We start from the raw sequence: 20,553 nt of genomic DNA on the forward strand, positions 1-20,553 counted from the left end.
ACAATAAAAAATAAAGTATTTATGGGTGTGTTTTTTTTATTAAAAGACTTCTTTACAACATGAAACTTGCCATCTGTGTTTTCTTTCATTTACACCAGAATCACATCCTTGCTCTGACAAGACATGTAAAGCATGATTGATAACATCATACACTATAACATAACCTACCGATGTTGATACTACATTGTATATCTGTAGGATTAAGCAGTTCTATTTCTCCTGTAAACAGACTGATATGAGTCCTATCATTCAAAGACAGGAGAACATAATTATTGTTTGTTATTGACATGTCATAAACATAACCGACATATCCTGACCCGTTTTGATTGGTTCACAGATGTTTATTTTTACGCAGAGTATGTATACTAGTAATCAATCTAATTAAAATATAGAGCTCTGATTTCGTTATCCTCATAAGAGCCTATATATGCGAGTTAATATGGATCAGAATCTTAATCAGATTGACTAGAATTATAGATATAAGCTGTCTTGCTGTCTAGTATTAGCACTCTATGCACTTTGTTCTGATCTGATATACTGTTTATTTTAAAAAGACATTATATAAATTACATAAAGATTAGAATCATCTAATCGTTTCACACCTAATAGAATCACACCCCACCGATTACTGTCCACTGGTGCTATTATTCATCGTGAATGGATGAATAATTTATTGACCCTTCATTACTTTCCATGTCAAAAGCTATATATCCCCATTCCCAAACAGTTTCAATCATCCACTTCCAAACTTCTTCCCTTCATTTCCTTTACTTAACTTTGGGTAAAAATATTGATTCTTATTTAATTTATAAGCTCCTTTATACACCAATCAAATTAGAAAATAAGCCACTTGCATTGGAGTAATTTTATGATATGTACCAATGCCACACAAATACTCAGACATATATGTAAACACAACTTAATTGTTTTATCAGAAATTGAAATATGCATTGATGATTTCATTAATTCAATTTGGATTTAATGACATCTTCACAACATGTAGTTTGGCATCTGTTCTTTGTTCATTTCCAGAATAGCATCCCACCCATAGCTGTCCTTTGGTATCAATATTCAGTGACACTGGATAAGTAATTCCCTGATCCTTCATTATTTTGTATATCAGTAAATCTCCCTCCCTTGATAGGATATGTAAGGCATGGTTGATAACATCAGACACTATAACCAGACCTACTGATGTTGTTACTATATCTGTAGGATTAAACAGTTTATCCCCTGAATTAATCTGAGGATTTCCCTGATAGGTCCACTTAATCTGTCCCTCCCTATCCAGAACCACCACCTTACCAGTTTTATAAGATGTTTTGTCTATAACCAGTATATCTCTGTTAACATTAGATTTAATTTTAGCTGGGAAAGTAAATAGTCTCTGTTTATTTTTATCATACTCATATGATTGTTTTTGTTTCCCATCCATCCCAAAGATTATAATTTTCCTACAACTTTTGTCTGTTAGGTTGTAATTAACACCCCATCTCTCCCTGACACCAAGTATAACCTCATTTTGTTTAGTGAAATGTATACCAAGTGGTATCATTGATGGAACAGAAAGGAAAGGTTTTATTTCTCCTGTCTTTGTTGTTAACAGACAGACATCAAAACCGTCAGACAAAGACAGAAGAACATCATTACTGCTTGTGATTGACATATCATTAACATTAACTGACATATCCTTTACCGCTTTGATAGTGTCATCAATGTTAATTTTATGCAGAAAAGTTGTCATGTGATTAGAAATACAAGCTGTCGTGTCGTCTATCATCAACACTCTATACACCATTTTCTGATCTGTAGTATAACTCTTGATTACGTATAAGTTTACTTGTGGCAATCCTTTTGGTAGTTTGGTTTTATGAAGAGATCCAAAAAAGTTGGTAGCGGTCTTCAATTTTATAGGAATGAACTCTTTGGTCTGCTTAAGAAATTCCCTGAATGATAGATCTGGAATATCTTTTGCACTACATTCTGAATGTGCACTGAACTTTAACACTTGTTTTGCGTGATTTGATTCTAAAACTTCCTGTATTTTACTTTGCTTATTCAGCAAAGTTTCCTTAATGTTCTCGTTTTGCCTTTCTTTATATGTTATTGAATTTTCGATTCTTTTCTTTTCGTTTTCCAGTTGATCTCGAAGTGCTTTAGCATATTCATGATATTTACTGACTTCATCTTCGATCATCTGTTCTTGTTGATAAATCTTTTGAACAGATTCATTAAAACATTTGTTGTATTTTGTTTTAAAATCTTTTAACTTTACTGTCTTCTATTTCACAAAGTGTGAATGCTTTAGAAAATCCTGATGCTAATTCTTTGAGTTTGTTCATTCTTTCATTGTACACTAAATCAACTGAATCCAAGTCATGTTTTTTATGGGAAGCAGTTATACACTCTGGACACACTAAGTAGTCACATGTTCTGCAAAACATGCAATTCAACTTGCTCCTGTGAATATTACATGGAATATTGTCAGTTATAGTGGTGTGTTCCTTTTCTATTTTAGCTTCTGATCTTTTGACATAATTAATGTCATGGGTAATTGAGGTTTGAAGTTTCAAATGAATTATTTTACAATGTTCGCACATAAGTGTATTGCATTGTAAGCATTTCCAGTTAACGTTTGCATCTGTTTCACAAAAAGTGCATTGTTCAGGAATTTGGGTTCGCCTTATGGTTTTGGAAAATTCCATCTTGATTTACAATAGGAGCTGCAATGTATAAAAGATATAGATATAGGTTTTTGATGTGATTCTGTGAAGTACATTTTTTTGTTGTTAACACTGATATGCATAGAATAGAAAATAGAAAACAAAATCATTACTAGATGTATTTTCGGTGGTTTTTGAACTTCAGTGATCAATATATGCCATTAGGTGTAAAAGAAACTCGTTTGTCAACTCATAACATATAGAATGGAGCCTACCAAAGTCTTTTATAATAAAAAGTTTTGAAATCTGTGCCTATAGATATGTCCGAAGACCAATAAACTTGCATGAAGATCGTTATCGACTTTGGAAAAAATCGCCCAATTTTTACTTCTTTTACCAATGATAAAACAAAAACTGACAACTGATTTAGATGAAATTTCATGAAAATTTAACAAGATTTTTTTAGTTAAAATCATCCCTTCGACATTTTACAGACGCCATCACGAGTTGATTGACAGTTTACAAATAAGTCAAATAGCTGAAATTGTCGGACGACTCTATATACGTATATACGTGTATGACTTATTGTCCATAAATGATTTTATTTGATTTTTGTTTTTGTTTTTGCTTAATATGAAAACTGCGAAAGATAAAGATAAGTTGCAACAATGATCAGAAGGACAATATCTACAAATTGGCCGCATGACTGTAATCTTTCCTTAGTTCCTTATTTTTGTTATTGCTCTTAATGACTATTGTTAGCAGTTGTCTGCATTTTTTTGGCTAGCATCTTGAAAACTATGGTAGATATGGAGATACTTTAGATATATAAAAATGATCAACCAGATAAGATCAACAAATGTTGCAACATGGTTTAAAAGTTAATAATGTTTATATGATTTGCATATTAGGGAATACGTTTGTATGATTAGTCGAGAGGGCTGACGGTAGTGGCTCTTGAAGTTGTTTATTTTTCGATAGACGACGTTGACGTAACTACTTTTTGTAACCAATGTAAACAAGATGGCGGCGATAATAACACAAACCGGCTCGACGTTAAAGATATTTATTTTCACTTCGCGTTCATCGTTAAATTAAATAATAAACACAAAACATGCATTTGATAAAAAGATATTTTTGTGGTTTATTTTTTATCAGATAGCAAATTTTATGGAGTACATTTTTTTTTGGCGTTACATTGAAGGGTAGTTTATACCAGGAGAATTTCTATTATATTTTTCAAGATGATTGTCAAAAATGCAAAATCAGGTGAATTTAAGGGCAAAAAATCCTACAAGGGGTCAACTTGTTCTTTGCCTGTTATAGTTTTTGTAATTATAGCCATAAACGCCGAAAATTATTGAAAATCATCATAAAAGGGTAGTAACTCGATCTCATAAGAGGCATAAATGTGCATCATTTTATGGAGTACTTTTTATGGAGTACATTTATTCATGCGCCAAGACAATTCAATGACACAAATATACAATTTACATGTGATAGAGGTTACGAATAGGAAATTAACTTCCATATATCCAATTTTAAAGAATTATAAGGATAAAACGCATTTTTAAAGGAATTTATTGGTGTATAAACTGGACCAAGTCACTCACAAACAAATAAAAGTCCGAATTGGTCTAGTTTATACACCAATAAATTCCTTTAAAAAGTCGTTTAATCCTATAGTAAATGTCTTCTTTATGAGTTATTGCCCTTCAATAACCATTCTTACTCACTTTTGTTTTCTTGACGAAACCTATAGATAATAGAAACTATAAACGTCTTAAATAAACAGCAAGACAATATCTAAAACAGATTTAGATTAGTGTTGAGCGCCTAAAAACATGTTGAACCCTAAACCATATATCCCAGTTTTTGGTCAGTGGCGATCAATGGTTGTGTCATATTTGTTCTTCATTCATTGTTTTAGCAAAAATCAGATCGTTGGTTTTCTTGTTTGATCTTTTTTCAAATTTTGTCATGTCAGGGCATTCGATAGCTTAAATCGTCAGTTGCCTCTTATGAGGAGTTACTACCCTTTTATGATGATTTTCAATAAGTTTCGGCGTTTATGGCTATAATTACGAACACTATAACAGGCAAAGAACAAGTTGACCACTTGTAGGAGTTTTTGCCATTAAATTCACCTGATATTGCATTTTTGACAATTATCTTGAAAAATATAATAGAAATTCTCCTGGTATTAACTACCCATCAATGTAGACATAAAACCAATACTTATACCAAATATACAAGTTTATATTTGACACTGCTTTATCAAATATATGAATATAAACGCAATAAAAGGCTAATAAATACCAAAGACTTTGTAAAATGGATGGTCGCACGACAACGCCGATGCTATATTTAATATAAAATAAACATTATTCAAACACATATCTACATATATAATATATAATTCAAACATTAGTATCAAACAAAAAACTCTTCAAATATAAAGCTGAATTAACTTCAACCAGAAGTAAAATTTACCGAGAAAATTTCCACTGTTCAGATTGACGGTGTCGTGCTGAATGATTACATAGGAAATAAAAAACCGCGAAAATAATAATGAAGCGGGAAAACCTAACGCCCTCAATGCTACATATGATGAAAACACCCAGGAGAAATCAATCTAGTCTTATGCACTGCCCGTTTAAACGAATGAAATTACAATTATAAACAGCAAAAATAATAACAAATGCTAGATTCTTAAATATGTCAATATGATCAAAATTGTGACTCAGCATTTGATAAGAGTTGGTTCCCTTAAATGATAATTTCCCAGGTATCCATGTTTTGCATGTATAGCTATTCGCTTGAATACAATAGACATAGATAAACTGTGATTAGCAACAATTAACAACAAGATAAGAGCTATAAATACTTGTGAACATATTGGAGTTTGTTATCGACACCTCCCTTAAATGACAAAACGAATTTTGACAATTGTAGTATTTTCCGCAATTATTTCTAGTTGAAAACTATAATTGAGAAAAATTATATCAAGCAAAAAATTATGAGTAAGACAAGATATACAAGAAAACAAAGCAATTGAAATAACCAATTGTTTCCTTTTTAGGGAATAACTTGAAAAAATATTTTGAGTTTGGATCTGGATTATATTTTGTCACAATCTTAATTAGTGTGTAAAAGATTGCTACCACAGTTGCTAATGATTTATATATTAATATTTTGTAAGGTGAGTTATTCAGACTCTCCCGAGCTTTTCGTTTGTTAAAGGACTAATATGATTTATGAAAATCAACTAACCGTATTCTAAATAATGATACAGTGTAAAGTGTCATTGAGCAATAAACAACAACTTCTAATTATGTACGTTTCAGCAATAAATTTTATAAACAGTTTGTAGGTATTTCTATTGGCACCAATTGCACCCCTAAATATTAAACTATTTCTTTATTGTTATGACTACAGTGTAATGCCTTAAATAGGATATGTCTGTTTAAATTCCCATTTAGCAAGAATTTCCTAATAAAACTGTGGAAATTAAAATTTTCCCAAGGGAATGTAATTTTAATAAATATGATATTAAGAGCAATAATAGTTCTTTTCTATACATTTCAGTTACATTGGCAATCGTAAAGATTTTCCTTGTTGTATAATAGAAAAAAACTCAAAGATACCAGGCTTATAATTTTTTACGCCAGACGCGCGTTTCGTCTACAAAAGACTCATCAGTGACGCTCGAACATTTCACTCTAAAAAATAATTTTGAACACTATATTTTTTATTTATATTTATTTTTTTACAGATGTTTTAACAGTGCTAGATTTGCTATTCCTATATGTAATATCACAAATAATAAGTCATCTTCCCTTACTCAAAAGACACAATATGAACATCAGTCTCCATATTTTTTTAAGAGAAACTTTTACCTGGTATATGATTAGTGAATTATATATATCAAGATGTTTATGAAATCTGAATCAAAAATTATACCGGTTAAATAAAAATTAAGTAAAGGTGCACACTTTTTCAGCCATACGTATCTCAAGTTTCCTAAGATGATTGCTAAATAAGAAGTCAATGACGAAATGTTTGTTCATGGCTTCATGCCCTAGCAAAACAGCGTGAACATTCATAACTGATTTACAATAGCAAGCTCAAAAATAATTTTCCTCTCAGTTTTTGTTTTGGTATGCTCAAAGATTACAAGTTGCAATTTACCTTCGTAGATATAGACATAGGCAAGGTATAATTCAGTGTACACAGAGTATTGAGATATGATTGCACAAGTCGTAAAGGTAAAATTGCTGAATTGAACCTTAGAAAACTTTAAAAACAAATTAAATGAACCCAATTGTAATTAAATACCGTTCAGTGACAAAAAGTATATCTGATCCATACACCTAACCATGTTCATTATGTATAACTTTAAATGAAAAGGATAATATCTGATCTATATACCTTAGCCAGTAAATATATTATCTATTGATGATATTTCTGCTTTTATAGCAGTAACCAAATCCGTTATTGTATATTATTTGATTTTTTGGTAAAGGTGTATGATATACATATTATCTTTTAGCCAGGAGGGTTAAAAAAAAAAGGATTTTTCTTTTCTTCTACATTAATTATTTGCAAATGATAAGTACCAGATTGAGATTTTATCACGGAATTAGTTCACTATATTCATATTTTCTAACTGTTGTTTGAAGGATGTTCGCTACTCTTGTTTTTTTACTTTTTGTCATATATTCGGAATCCTCTAGTTTTATCCATGTAGTGCTAATAAAAATTTTGCCCTCTTACCCCTACTTTTCTTTTCATAATTCTACTAACAAGTGAAATGACATAAGAAGGGAGTCAACTCCGTGCACAAAAAACGTATTTATGTGAATTAAACACAAACATAAAAGTTGTTTGTTTATCTTTAAGTCTAAAAATGAAGCCCTTTCAAATGAACAAAACGAAGCAAATATCCTTCATTTCCTGGTAACTAATGAACCAGGTAAATAAACTTAGTCACTGTTGTATTAGGATGAATTTGTGTATCAATAAACTGTTTTAGTAAAGCCAGTGGAATTTTAAAAGTATAAATATTATAGAAATATGTAGTTTAGGTTAATGACAGGTATTGTTTCAAACGCAAAAAAAAAAAAAAAAACTATGGTGTTTGAACAATTAAAAGAAAATTTCAATTCAGCATTTCTATACCCTCTCTCTCTCTTGGAATACGTGATTCATTTCATTCACCTTGTATATTGGTCTATATATATTTGTACAACAAATGTTTTCATGACACACGCTTTTTATTCATTGTTTACATCACTGAGTCGATATCGCTGCTGGTGGACTATCAGTCCACGAGGGTATCATCAGCTCGGTATTCAGAACTTTGGTACTGACATAATTCATACCAAATTAATTGTTTGTTTATAAATATTGAAAACTATTAAAAAGCTAAGGTTTAAAATCACGCAGGCAAAGTTGGCCTTAGAAGGATTTGGCCGTTATTTTCAGGTCCTTTTTGGTCATATAGCTCATTAACTGTTTCGGTTCTTATACCTCCTTGGCTTTAAGATATTCGGTTTTGAGCCATCCTGATGAAGGTAAATCCAGAAACGAGCTTCAGACGCATGAAATTTATAAAGTTTTGTTTTCATTTTTTATAAAAAAAAAAATAGTAGTATAATAACATTTTGAATTAAAAGGAGGGCCAAAAAGTTTGCATTCTTACCTTCCCCTGTATTTTGTAAATATATATTCAAATGTGCCCTATGGTGTTCCGAATACAGATATATTGTGGCAATGTTGACAAGCTTTCATGAAATAGAAATATATTTTGGGTGCAAAAACACCTGTAATATTGCATGACATATTGTATGTTGTAAGTCTAAAGATAAAGACCTTATGCTGACCTCTAGATGTCTTTTGGTTATTTTTGTCATTGCGTTGCTGTCTTAATCATCTGAACGAAATATCTCCATTCATTAATGATTTGAATGTTTGACAAATTTACATTGAAGTCATATTGTATGATTATACTGTATGATTTTGTCCAATTTGCAAAATCTGTTTTAAATCCAAATATTGAGAAGTCCAGATTGAGGTGAATTATTCTTGCTTTAACTCAAGATTTATATTTATATTTACCAATGCAAAAACCTCGCATTTAGAAATTCTTTCATGAAAGTGTGTTGGTTATGTAAAACCAATACAAAAAATTATCAAAAGAATATCAAACATATTGGACAATACAACAAACTACAGCGACATCAGCATACCAGAAAAGAGATATTAACTGGATGAACTTCCCTTTTTTATGCTAGCGTTCCATGTATCTTATTAATAAATGTAAAAAATAAATAAAATTACTCTTACCTTCATAATTAAGTACCCTGGCATCAAAATAAAAATCTTCTTTATTGCAGTTGAAAATTGTATCGTCCACTTAAAGGTTGCTCCCTAAATATATGATCCTTCTCTTGTTCAGAACCTGGATGTACCAGTCGTCTTAAAATATAAACAGTATTTGAAATTGGGTCACTGGGATTTAACAACACAATAGGTATTTCCAGGAAAAACTAAATTAATAGAATATGACATTTTAGAAAATAGCTTTTCAAATGAAACATGATTCAACAATGTTTTTACCTGATATAGTTTTCCTTTTAATCAATATAACTGAAAAAAATCAGGTGGTGAAAGAAAAGTATAAAATAGAGTTTTCACGATGAAGTCTCTGAATCATTAAAAAGAAATCAAGATCAACTGGTGTATGCTTTATAGAAACTAGGCGAAAAACACCTCATAAAAATTGTGAATATCCAACTCCTCTGCCTTTTAAAATATAAAGTTCTATGCGAATAGTATATGCAATTGCTACCACGTCTGTAACGCAAGTATCCTTATGTCTAGGGAGAAACTATGATTATGAAAAAAAACCACAGATACAGAGACAAAACATGAATGCAGATATGATTCATAAAAAAAATTATAAAATCTCACAAGTTTGGCCTTGATCATACAAAACCACTTATTGAATCAGACATAATGTTAAATTTGGCATATACATTCATTAGTCCTTAAGCATGAAATGTTAATTATAAGATAACTTTTGATTTTGATGTTGCTTATTTGAAAGGTGATTTTTCGGTTATGAATGATCTTCAATATTGGTGTCAAGCAGCAATTCACCCACTCACATTTAGAACATTTAAGGTCAAAATAGCCCTATTGTGACAAAAATAGTTCTTTTGATGTTGCTGTTTACTCAAACTAGAAAATATAGATTTACATGGAACTCTTTCTGAATGAAAAATATTTGTTGATCATTTTCAGGTCAAATTTACTTGTACATGAACTTACACCACAATTTTAGGTAGATATGCTAAATAGTATGCTAATTAAGATTTTCAGAAAATCAGAGTGTTATTTTCATAGTTGACATCTTCACCATAAGCCGATACTGAAACCGAAACAAAGGAGTGTTGAGTGAGTTGAAATTCGTATTTGTAAATGTAAGTGGTATTTAATTCAAATGAACTCAACATGTATCTTCATTTGTATCGTGCTAAAGCTACATATCACAACGATTATTACATGAAACATCAATTCACATGAATTTATGTTAATATGAAAGATTGTTATTTCAACCTTTACTGAATACACTTGTCACGTAATTTACTATTCAACTTGTCAGTATAACTTTATTCATGATGCACATTAATTATGAAGAACGTTACGTCGAGGGGAAAGTACTGTACCTATTTATAAAACTGGTACAATACCAATTCGACTTTGCCAATGAAGAGAACCTATGATTTTATATATTTTCGTTTGTCAAATGGGATTTCTACATTAACTCTTCATTTCTAAATTATTTGTTTTTGACAAGTGCGCGTTGATCATGATAATCACATCTTGATAACGTAACCTTCTTGAAGTTTGCCATGTAATAAGTGTTCAGATAGATATAAGATTTCTCAAACCAAAAGAAAATCACGAGGAATTGGTAATGTCTCCTCTGGACATATTTGGCTTGCATCTGTGTAATTCATTCCATTATTCTTGTGACCCTGGAAGCCAGATTCCAGATATCTTATTTTCATTTTTGTTCCCCTTGCGACACTTTGCATAGAAATACCAGGCGATCATCCGTCCGTCCGGTCTTGTTAGCGCTCTCACAGGTACAATTCTTGCCCGATTTTGTAAATACTTATACCATATATTTAAATCAACAATGTCTTCGACAAGTTCGAAAATCAGTGCCGATCAATTTTTTTTAAAAGAGTTATCCCCCTTGGAAACATTATTTATATGGAAAATAGCATCGTTAGCGCTCTCATGTACACAATTATTTCCAGACTTTTTATGAAACTTATATTGTACGTTTATATCATCAAGGTCTCCGACGAGTTCGAACATCAGTGCCGATCAATTATTTTTAAAAGAGTTATGCACCTTGAAAACATTAATCATATGGAAAATTGCATCGTTAACGCTCTCTTGTTTACAATTCTTGCCAGATTTGTTATGAAACTTATATTGTAGGTTTATATCAGCAATGTATCGAATGAGTTCAAAATCAGTGCCGATCAATTATTTCTAAAAGATTTATGGCCCTTAGAAAAATATTAATTATATGGAAAATTGCATTGTTAGTGCTCTCATGTATACAATTTTCCCAAGATTTGTATAAAACATATATAATAGGTTTATATTAGCATTGTCTCGGACACGTTCAAAAATCAGTGCCGATCAATTATTTTCTAAAGAATTGTGCGCCTTAGAAATATAAATGTTATGGAAATTTGCACTGTAAGCGCTCTCACATGTACAATTTTTGCCAAATTTAATCAAATTCTTATCAAAGGTTTATAACAACAATTTCTCGGATAATTTCGAAAGTAAGTGCCTATAAAATATTTAAATGAGCTATGCCCTTGGAAATATTTTTTTTTTAGTTATTGCCTTTGAACAGATGAAATATGTGCATCGCGAGGGACATTTGAACTCTTTTCTTTAATGCTACTAGTATCTATCATGACCATGGTATGAATGAAATGTAATTGATTATGTCAACTATATAACGAAACCTGATTTTCTTTATTTTCTACTTAAGCTGCATTTAAAAGATCGAACTATTTCTTCCAATTCCTGCCCATCATCTTTTAAAGTGTATTATCCTTCAGTTGAGGGCCATGTAATAATCGTTTTAAAAATCTGATGCAGAATTTGCCAAAGTTGATGGATAGCTTACTGCACTTAAGTTAACACTAAACACCAAAAGTTGTTGTTGAAATTAGGATAGCATTTTAATCATATTACAGGCATAAATATTTAATTCTGCCAACTTATAAGACCTGCTGCTTTATCCACCAGTCTTGTCCATTTAAGCGCTGTCGTGAGGATGTTTTTAACCTTTCACCCTATCAACTGACTATATTCCCATTTTTTATAGAACAGCCACGTACTTTATAATGGGGTAGGAGGTATACTGTTTTATCCAGATTCTCAATTTTTGAAGAAAATTGTATTGCCAAAGAAAAGAGAGAAAGCAATTATTCTGAATAGGTAGTAAAAATAATCTGCTTTTCCGCGGAACATATTTTAACAGAATTATTTGGTAATCAATACAAATAGTGTGTCTTCCAGGAAGTCTTTAACATACAAAAGCCAAACATTGAATAAACTACACTGGTAATTTTTAGTGTTTGGCACTGGTCTGATATTCAGGATAGCTGTCACTGTGGAACACAGTTTAACATAGAACACTTTGGAAACAATAGTGCACACTCTTAAAAGCCTGCTTTTCTCACACTTGATTTTATGTTGAAAATCTTAAATATAAAGGTTTTACTACAAGTATCACATAAACTTAATATCTTCAAAGATGAATCCTGTCAGACAAACATATACACCTTACACTTAATCCATACACCAAATAAAGTTGAACTATTGCTTTTGGTATTGAAAAACAAACCAAAACACAGAAAATTAACATTGACCAACGAACAATGAAAATGAGTCAAGGTCGTATTATACACACCTTACAATCATTCCATACACCAAATGTAGTTGACCTGTTTCTTATAGTACTTGAAAAACAGACTAGAACAGAAATCTTTAACATTGATCAATGAACCTCTTACAATCATTCCATACTCTACATATAGTTAACCTACTGCTTAAAGTATCTGACAAACAGACCTATGCACGTATCTTTAACACTGATCCATGAAATTAGGTCGAGGTCAGGTGACATGTAGACGTTGCAAGGAATCCATATACCAAATATAGTTATCCTAATACTCATAATAAGTGAGAAATTTACATGGCAAAAAAACAGTCGCTGAACCATGAAAATGATGTCGAGGACAATGGTCGTATTAAAGACTGAAACTTCGTCATATAAGGTATCTGCATACAAGGTATGAAGCATCCAGGTCTTTTACGTTTTGGAATATAAAGCTTTATTCAAAATGTTAATACCGTAGTAATCCATATGTCTATCATACTGCGATTCTCGTCGCAGGCAAGACAAAACAAGTTGTAAAAATTCAAACATACTACCCACACTGATCTATGTCCACACTTGTAAAAGTATAAAGCTATAGAAAGATATAAAGAGTCAAAGTCTAAAAAGGAAACAACACGCTGTGAATACATGTGTCCGAAGCGCTTTTCTGATTTTACCTTCATCAGGTACTCACAACGCCGAATATTTGAAAGCCAATGATATATAAGAACCTAAACAGTTAAAAAGCTATATCACCAAAATGGACCCCAAAAAATAGCCAAATCCATCTAAGGTCAACTTTGCCAGGAAGAGTTGAAACTTAAGTTTCTTTATAATTTCAAAATTTATAAACAAACAATTTAATGTGTTTCTTGATGTTCATTTCTATTCATTGTGAAAAAAAAAGATTTCTATCACATGACGTTCTGCATTATTTTCCTACGAACCAAATCATGCTTCAGTCATAACAATCCAATTGTACGAATATCCAGCGAAAATGAATGACATTTTGATGATCTTTCATGGCAGTACATATCAATCCCAATACAGGACTGTAAAGTATGACTAATAACTCCTTATATTACAACATTTTTCTTTCATTCATCTTTTTATTGAAATGACACTGAACAACTGTATGGATGTACATACACTTTTATAAGTTTCTTCACATACAAAAATATATGAAGTGCCGTCAAATAATGGGAAAATCATAAATTCAAAATGTTTATTAAGGCTTTTTTAGTTTTATTTAATGGGGATTAAAAAAGCATCTTTACAACATGTAGTCTAGCATCTGATCTCTGTTCGCTCTCTGAATGACATCCCACCCATAGCTGTCCCTTTGAATCAATATCCATCGAAAATTGATGAAATATCCCCTGATCCTTCATAGCATGACATGTCAGTAGATCTCCCTCTCCAGACAAGACGTGTAAGGTATTGGTTATTACATCATTCACTAAAACATGTCCTTCTGATGTCGTTAATATATCTATAGGATAAAATAGCTTATCGCTATTGACTTGAGGATTTCCCTGATATGCCCATTTAACATGTCCCTCCCTGTCTATAGCAACCGCCCTCCAATCCTTAACAGATATTCTATCTATAACAAGTATATCATTGTTAACATTGGATGTGATTCTAGCAGGAATAGTGAATAGTCTCTGTTTATGCTTGTCATACTCATAAGATTGTTTTTGTTTCCCATTCATTCCAAAGATTATAATTTTTCTACAACTTGTGTCAATTACTTTGAATGGACAGCCCAAGTCTTTTACACCAAGTATAATCTCATTGTGTTTTGTGACATGTATACCACACGTTACCAGTGGTGAAACGGACAGAAAAGGTTTAATTGTTCCTTTCTTTGTTGTTAACAGACAGACATTAGTACTGTCAAACAAGGACAGGAAGATATCATTATTACCTTTCCGTGCCATGTCATAAACCTGAACAGAAATATCTTTTATAGTTTTGATTGTTAAATCAATGTTTATTTTACGTAAACAAGAGGACGCATGATTAGAAATCCAAACTGTCCTGTCATCAAGTATTAATACTTTTTCGACAGTATTTATATTTGTAGTATAACTCTTGATTACATCAAAAGTGATTTGTGACAATCCCTTTGGTAGATTTGTCTTTTGAAGTGATCCAAATAAGTTGGAAATGTTCTTCAAATTATCTTTCTGCGGAATGAAATCTTTTGTTTCATCAAGAAGTGTCTCGAAGGGGACATCTGGAACTTCGTTGGTGCAAAATTCTTTATGAGCAGTGAAAACGTTAACTGCATGCTCTGATTCTAATACTTCTTGTATATCGCTTTGCTTTTTTAGCAAATTTTCTTTATTTTTTTCATATTGCTTTTCTTTTTCAAGCATCGAATTTTTTATCCTTTGCCTTTCACTTTCCATTTGCTTTCTGAGTTCATTAGCATATTTACTGACTTCAACTTTAATCAGCTGTTCCTGTTGGTTAATTTTTTCAACAGATTCAGCAAGAAAATTGTTGTATTTAGTTTTTAAATCCTTGATTTGTTCTTCTTCTGTTTCAAAACGTGCTACCTTTTCAAACAATCTCGATCTTAGTTGTTTTAGACTTTGCCTTCTTTCATCGCACACTGTGTCAATTGAATCAAGGTCATGTGTTTTATGGAAGGCAGTTATACAGTCTGCACAAACGAAGCGATCACATGTCCTGCAAAACATGCAGTTGAATTTCTTGTGACTCTGGCATGGAATATTGTTGGTAATTATGGTGTGTTCCATATCTTTTTCAGCTACTGAATTATAGGCATCAACAATGTCATGTCTGATTGAAGTTTGAACTTTTAAATGAATTTTCTTACATTTTTCACACATATGTGTGTTGCATTGTACACACTTCCATTTAATGTTTGTGTCTGTTTCACACAACTCACATGGTTTAGGCACTTGGGCTTGCCTTATGGATTGGGGAAATGCCATCTTGTCAATTTAATATAACTCAGCCACTGCAAATAAATAAAAGGATACTACATTTTTTTAGTTGCTTTTGTTATTATTTTTACAAAGTATGTGTTGGTTTTAAAAATCAAGCGATATACTTTACTACAGTTCACTTTTTCGTTTTTTTGGGCTGTCAGATACTTATTTCTCTGTTGTCTTAAAAGCTTATACCTAAGAGATTTTTTTTAATGTATTCGTTTAAGCTCTGGTGGCCTCAGTTGTATTTACAAATCGTACTAAAATGATATGAAATATTCTTTTTAATTTACAGCAAATCTTGTTTTGATACTTTTGTTTAATGTTGTGTCGATTGCTGATACTGCATTATCCACTTGATGTTGTTGAGTTTTGTTTTTTTTTTATTGACAGCAACCCATATCTTCTTTAATTCATCACTACCTGCAGTATTTTTTACAAAATTATATCGCATGGTGTTTTCTTGAGTCTATATGAATTTTAACTATTGGTATAATTCTTATATAAATTGGTGATGTGCAGTAAATGTATCACGGCTATTAGAACATAAACTAATTCTTTTTTTCAACTGCTTCTGAGCCCTCTTACAAATATTCGTAAATTTGAGAAAAAAAAAAGAATTCAAAATCAATCGTAACTTCTAGCATGAAGAGATTCAAATACTACATTTTTTTAATATAGATATCCTAAACTTTTCAGGCTGATCTTTATTTACAGAATCATTCATTCATTGAGTTTTTTCTCCTCTAAAGTTGAAATTATCTTTAAAAAAGTATCAGATTTTACACAAATGATTTACTTAAAAGAACAAAAGCAAGACTGAGTGAAAAATAACACTTCATCAATGTGAACAAACCAGGTGCAAGTGTTATTGAGTCCAGGAGGAGTACAACAAAAAATGGACAGCGTCTATCTCCTGTCTATAAAATGAAATAACCCTTTATAAAACTTGTGCATTTAAAGCGCTTTTCTGGATTTACCTTCATTTAAAACGGTCATATATACCCCAAAATTTGTTGACAGAATCATGAGTGAAATCAAAAGATGCATTCTGTGAATTGAACTGATTGAACGGGAATTTTTTATTGGAACAAAAGCAGGCGATAATTTCTCATGTATCAATTATCATAGTTGTTATCTTGACATGAAGTAGGTAGTCTTGAAATTGTTAAATGAATTAAAAGCAGTCATATATTATTTCTCTTCAAGCACATTACCCTCTTCCCGAATATTACTTTAAACGATACATCCAAACTGCAAATCACGCAAATTCGATGAACACTTTACTTATTGTATACTAAGTTATTGCGAACCAAATGAAACTTTTCCACAGATTCATCTCCTATTGGTCAATATATTTAAACTTTTGTCAGTTCTATTGTCCCGATGAATAAATACAATAGCTATTGTTCTCTGTATAGTTTATTCACTGGGACCTTTAAATGTCTTCTAAGAGAAATCCATCACACATTGATTGCTTTACCTGAATACAATAATTATCTTCCAAATTGATGAAAATATATGCTTTAACTCACAAAACTGCATGTGATGTTGTATTTATTCAATATCACTAATATAGTTTCAATCTGTTCGATGTAAATAGTGATTCAAACATCATAAAAGTTGATTTCTGACAAAATTTTTAACATTGTTGCTATTGAATTTTTTTTTTTTGTGTTTGACAAATGAAAACTGGAAAATAATTATGTGTAGATTCTATATCTAAAAAAAAAACAACAAAAAAATGCAAATTTCAATAGAAATAAGGATAAATATTTTGTCAGAAGTCATCTTTTTATGATTAAATCAGTGTTTATATTGAACAAATTGAAAATATATTATTGAAATTGAGTAAATACAACATCACCTGCAGTTTTTTTTAGTAGAATCGTGTATTTTCATCAATTAAGAAGATTTTGTTTTACTCATGTAAATTAATCAGAGTGATGGATTTCTCCCAGAAGAAATTTAAAGGTCCCGGTGAATAAACTACACAGAGAACAATAGCTACAATGTATTGTATTTATTCTATTGGACAATAGAATTGACAAAAGTTTAAATAGAATGACCAATAGGAAATGAATCTGTGGAAAAGTTTCATTTGGTTCGCAGTAATATATTGAAAAGGTAAGGATGTAACTATCATATTGTACAAGAAATACAAAATCCCAAAAATTTATACACGACTTGAAAAAACATGCTCTTGTGCATTCAGAATTATACATTCTGTTCCTTTATGTCAAAACCAAACTTAAAATAGTAGCAAGTTTAACATCCTCACCTCTCCTTCTATGTCTGTTTTGTTCACACATTGTTGTCAATATAATGGAATTTTATGCGACTGTCATACAAGTGAGAGGTTTAGCTAGCTATAAAACCAGGTTCAATCCACCATTTTCTACATCAGAAAATGCCTGTACCAAGTCAGGAATATGACAGTTGTTATCTATTCGTTTGATGTGTTTGAGCTTTTGATTTTGCCATTTGATTAGGGACTTTCCGTTTTGAATTTTCCTCGGAGTTCGGTATTTTTGTTATTTTACTTTTTTTTGTAAAGGAATAGGTTTAAACTCAACGTTATTATTGATGATCTAAAGAGAGCATGCAGTTATATATATATACTTACATATATATGCTTTCCTTGTCGACTGTGGTGTTTTGTCAGAAGGAGAAATAGCTGTACTTTGTTTTTCTTTTATCAATTAAAGTTGAACTTTGATTTTCTTTTATCAATAAAAGTTAACAGTTACATATTTGAGGATTATAAAATAGATATTAAATTGATAATTGATAAATGTGCTGATCAATGAGATTTGCATTTCGATACCCTATTTTCTTTTAGTTCTTCTGATTTTGTTTTTTATTACTACTTGTGTTTGTCACTGGCATTTGTCACACCCCCTTTTCCTGTGGTACTTATATGATTTTTTTTCTGTAACATCACATTACATCTCCTTTTATTAATCAAATGGTTTTATTATCATCTTTAGAGTGCTTGCATATAATATAACTAACGGAAATATGCTCTCTTCGCACAAATTGGAAAGTAAAACTACACAGATTATAACACGCATAATTAAGTGCAGCTGACTGGTAAATGTGTTATTTTTTGACACAAAGAGAAATTGTTGTACTTTGTCTTTTGATATCAGCAAATTTGTGTATATATCTCGAGTGAAATAAATATAGTGTGTGTTCTAGTATTTGATACTAGGGACGATACGAAACATTTCTTTTATTTGCACCTTACATTGACAACTCCTAAATCATCTAAGTGATAGGCCCACGTATCGTTACAAGTCTACGTGGTCAAGTGTCCACTAATTTAATATAATTGGAAGACTGAGAAGTACCAAGTATCCACATTACGTGAGACGATCTTAATATGATCCTAATTTCACACTTATTCTGGTCATACATGGAGATATTGGTGTAATATATATATTCAGTATTTCATTACTTAAGTATCATATGATCAGTTTAATTCATCAAAGGATTGACAATGCCTATTCGAATCATTATAGCCCATGCATTATTTGATACTTGATGTTCTAGCTTCACCAATTAATACATCCTACTTATATTTTGACAATTTAATTTTTGCTCTTTGATTTTTTAAATGCATATTGGCCTTTTAACTTTTTTTATTCGAACATCACTGATTAATCTTGGTATCTTTGATAATGTTTTAAAAAGATAAAATACATCTACAAGACCTTACAAATTACTACGAAATTTTCATTTTTAAAAACTTTTGTTGTCTAACGTACGTGATGAAGTTTATTTCAGATATTTGTGTTGAACACATGGTGAACAGAAATAATAGAAACAGAAAAATACATATTATAGTCCTGACAGACTATGATGATTATGACTTTAGTTGATTGATTGTCGTTTGCTTTACTTTATTGATTGTCCAGTGGTAGATATTTCAAAATTGACTAATGATATCTGTGCATGAGAAGTATTTAAACGTTCCGTGATCAAAGAAGACCAATGTCGGGTCAGGCCTTTGTTGATGCATGCAACTAATTGATGGAACATGTGTACTGAAGCAGAACTGATGAATCTGATTTCCAAACTATTGGGAAACAGGAAGTCGCTGACAGAAATAAATTGCTTACAGGCTACAGCACATAATTACCAATTGCAGATAAATTGCAAATAAATAAATGCAAATAAAAAAACATTCCATTTCATAGAAGCTACTTTATGTCTTTCGGACAGACAGAAAATGACATAAGGGGTCTACTAGCAATTACTAGACCCGCTTCCATCATTGGAGACGCAGGGAAAAAAGTAGCATGTTTTTTTCTTTCTTTCTGAAACATGCCATGTTGTCAATGCAAAATCTCTTATTGTTATCATTAGATTGATTGGAAAGGAGCAGCACATGATCTTATAATTGCTGTTTTCATATTTTGTAAAACTGTGGTCATATTGGATATTTTTTAGATTCTGTCCTGTGTTACTTAATAAACGTTGATTAATTGACTGATTGCTGATTGATTAATGTTGTTGTTGCAAGGAAACGGATGAACATATAACATATATAATATATAGGTTTTTGTGTCAACAACAAAGTTACATTTTTCAAATGAATGTCTGCAATATATTTATGTTTAAAAGTGGATGATTCAATGTGCATTGCAGGAATCTAAATCGACTTTTCAAGAACTGATGGAACTGCTATTGATTGCTCTAAAACATGACTTATTGTTTAACAGCAAATGATCGACTTAAAACAAAATGTGTCAACACCAAACTGATTAAAATACAGATATAATGCTTGTGTCCATGCTTATCTTAAAAAGATCTGACAACACTCTGTTCTCCTTTCTAGGCTGGTATTAATTCATTAGCCAATGAAAATTCATTCAAAATTTATAAGGTGTGCATCTTTTCAACAAAACGAGAGGACTGCGGATAGTCTTTA

General features: G+C 31.1%; 2 protein-coding genes across 2 annotated transcripts; both read right to left on the reverse strand.

Moving 5' to 3' along the window:
* Positions 1 to 426: 426 nt before the first annotated feature.
* On the reverse strand, positions 427 to 9,159 carry LOC127719617 (uncharacterized). The gene is made up of 2 exons (XM_052225844.1): positions 9,012 to 9,159; positions 427 to 2,723 (listed from the first exon to the last, which is right to left on the reverse strand). The coding sequence occupies exon 2, from the start codon at positions 2,195 to 2,197 to the stop codon at positions 968 to 970; it is 1,230 nt and encodes a 409-aa protein (XP_052081804.1). The 5' UTR covers positions 2,198 to 2,723; positions 9,012 to 9,159; the 3' UTR covers positions 427 to 967.
* A 4,751-nt stretch (positions 9,160 to 13,910) lies between these two features.
* LOC127719524 (uncharacterized) lies at positions 13,911 to 15,620 on the reverse strand. The gene is made up of 2 exons (XM_052225750.1): positions 14,657 to 15,620; positions 13,911 to 14,257 (listed from the first exon to the last, which is right to left on the reverse strand). Exons 1-2 carry the CDS (start codon positions 15,618 to 15,620, stop codon positions 13,911 to 13,913), a joined length of 1,311 nt encoding a protein of 436 aa, XP_052081710.1.
* Between the last annotated feature and the right edge of the window lie 4,933 nt (positions 15,621 to 20,553).

Source organism: Mytilus californianus, unplaced genomic scaffold (assembly GCF_021869535.1).
Source record: "Mytilus californianus isolate M0D057914Y unplaced genomic scaffold, xbMytCali1.0.p SCAF_1, whole genome shotgun sequence".
Lineage (NCBI taxonomy): Eukaryota > Metazoa > Mollusca > Bivalvia > Mytilida > Mytilidae > Mytilus > Mytilus californianus.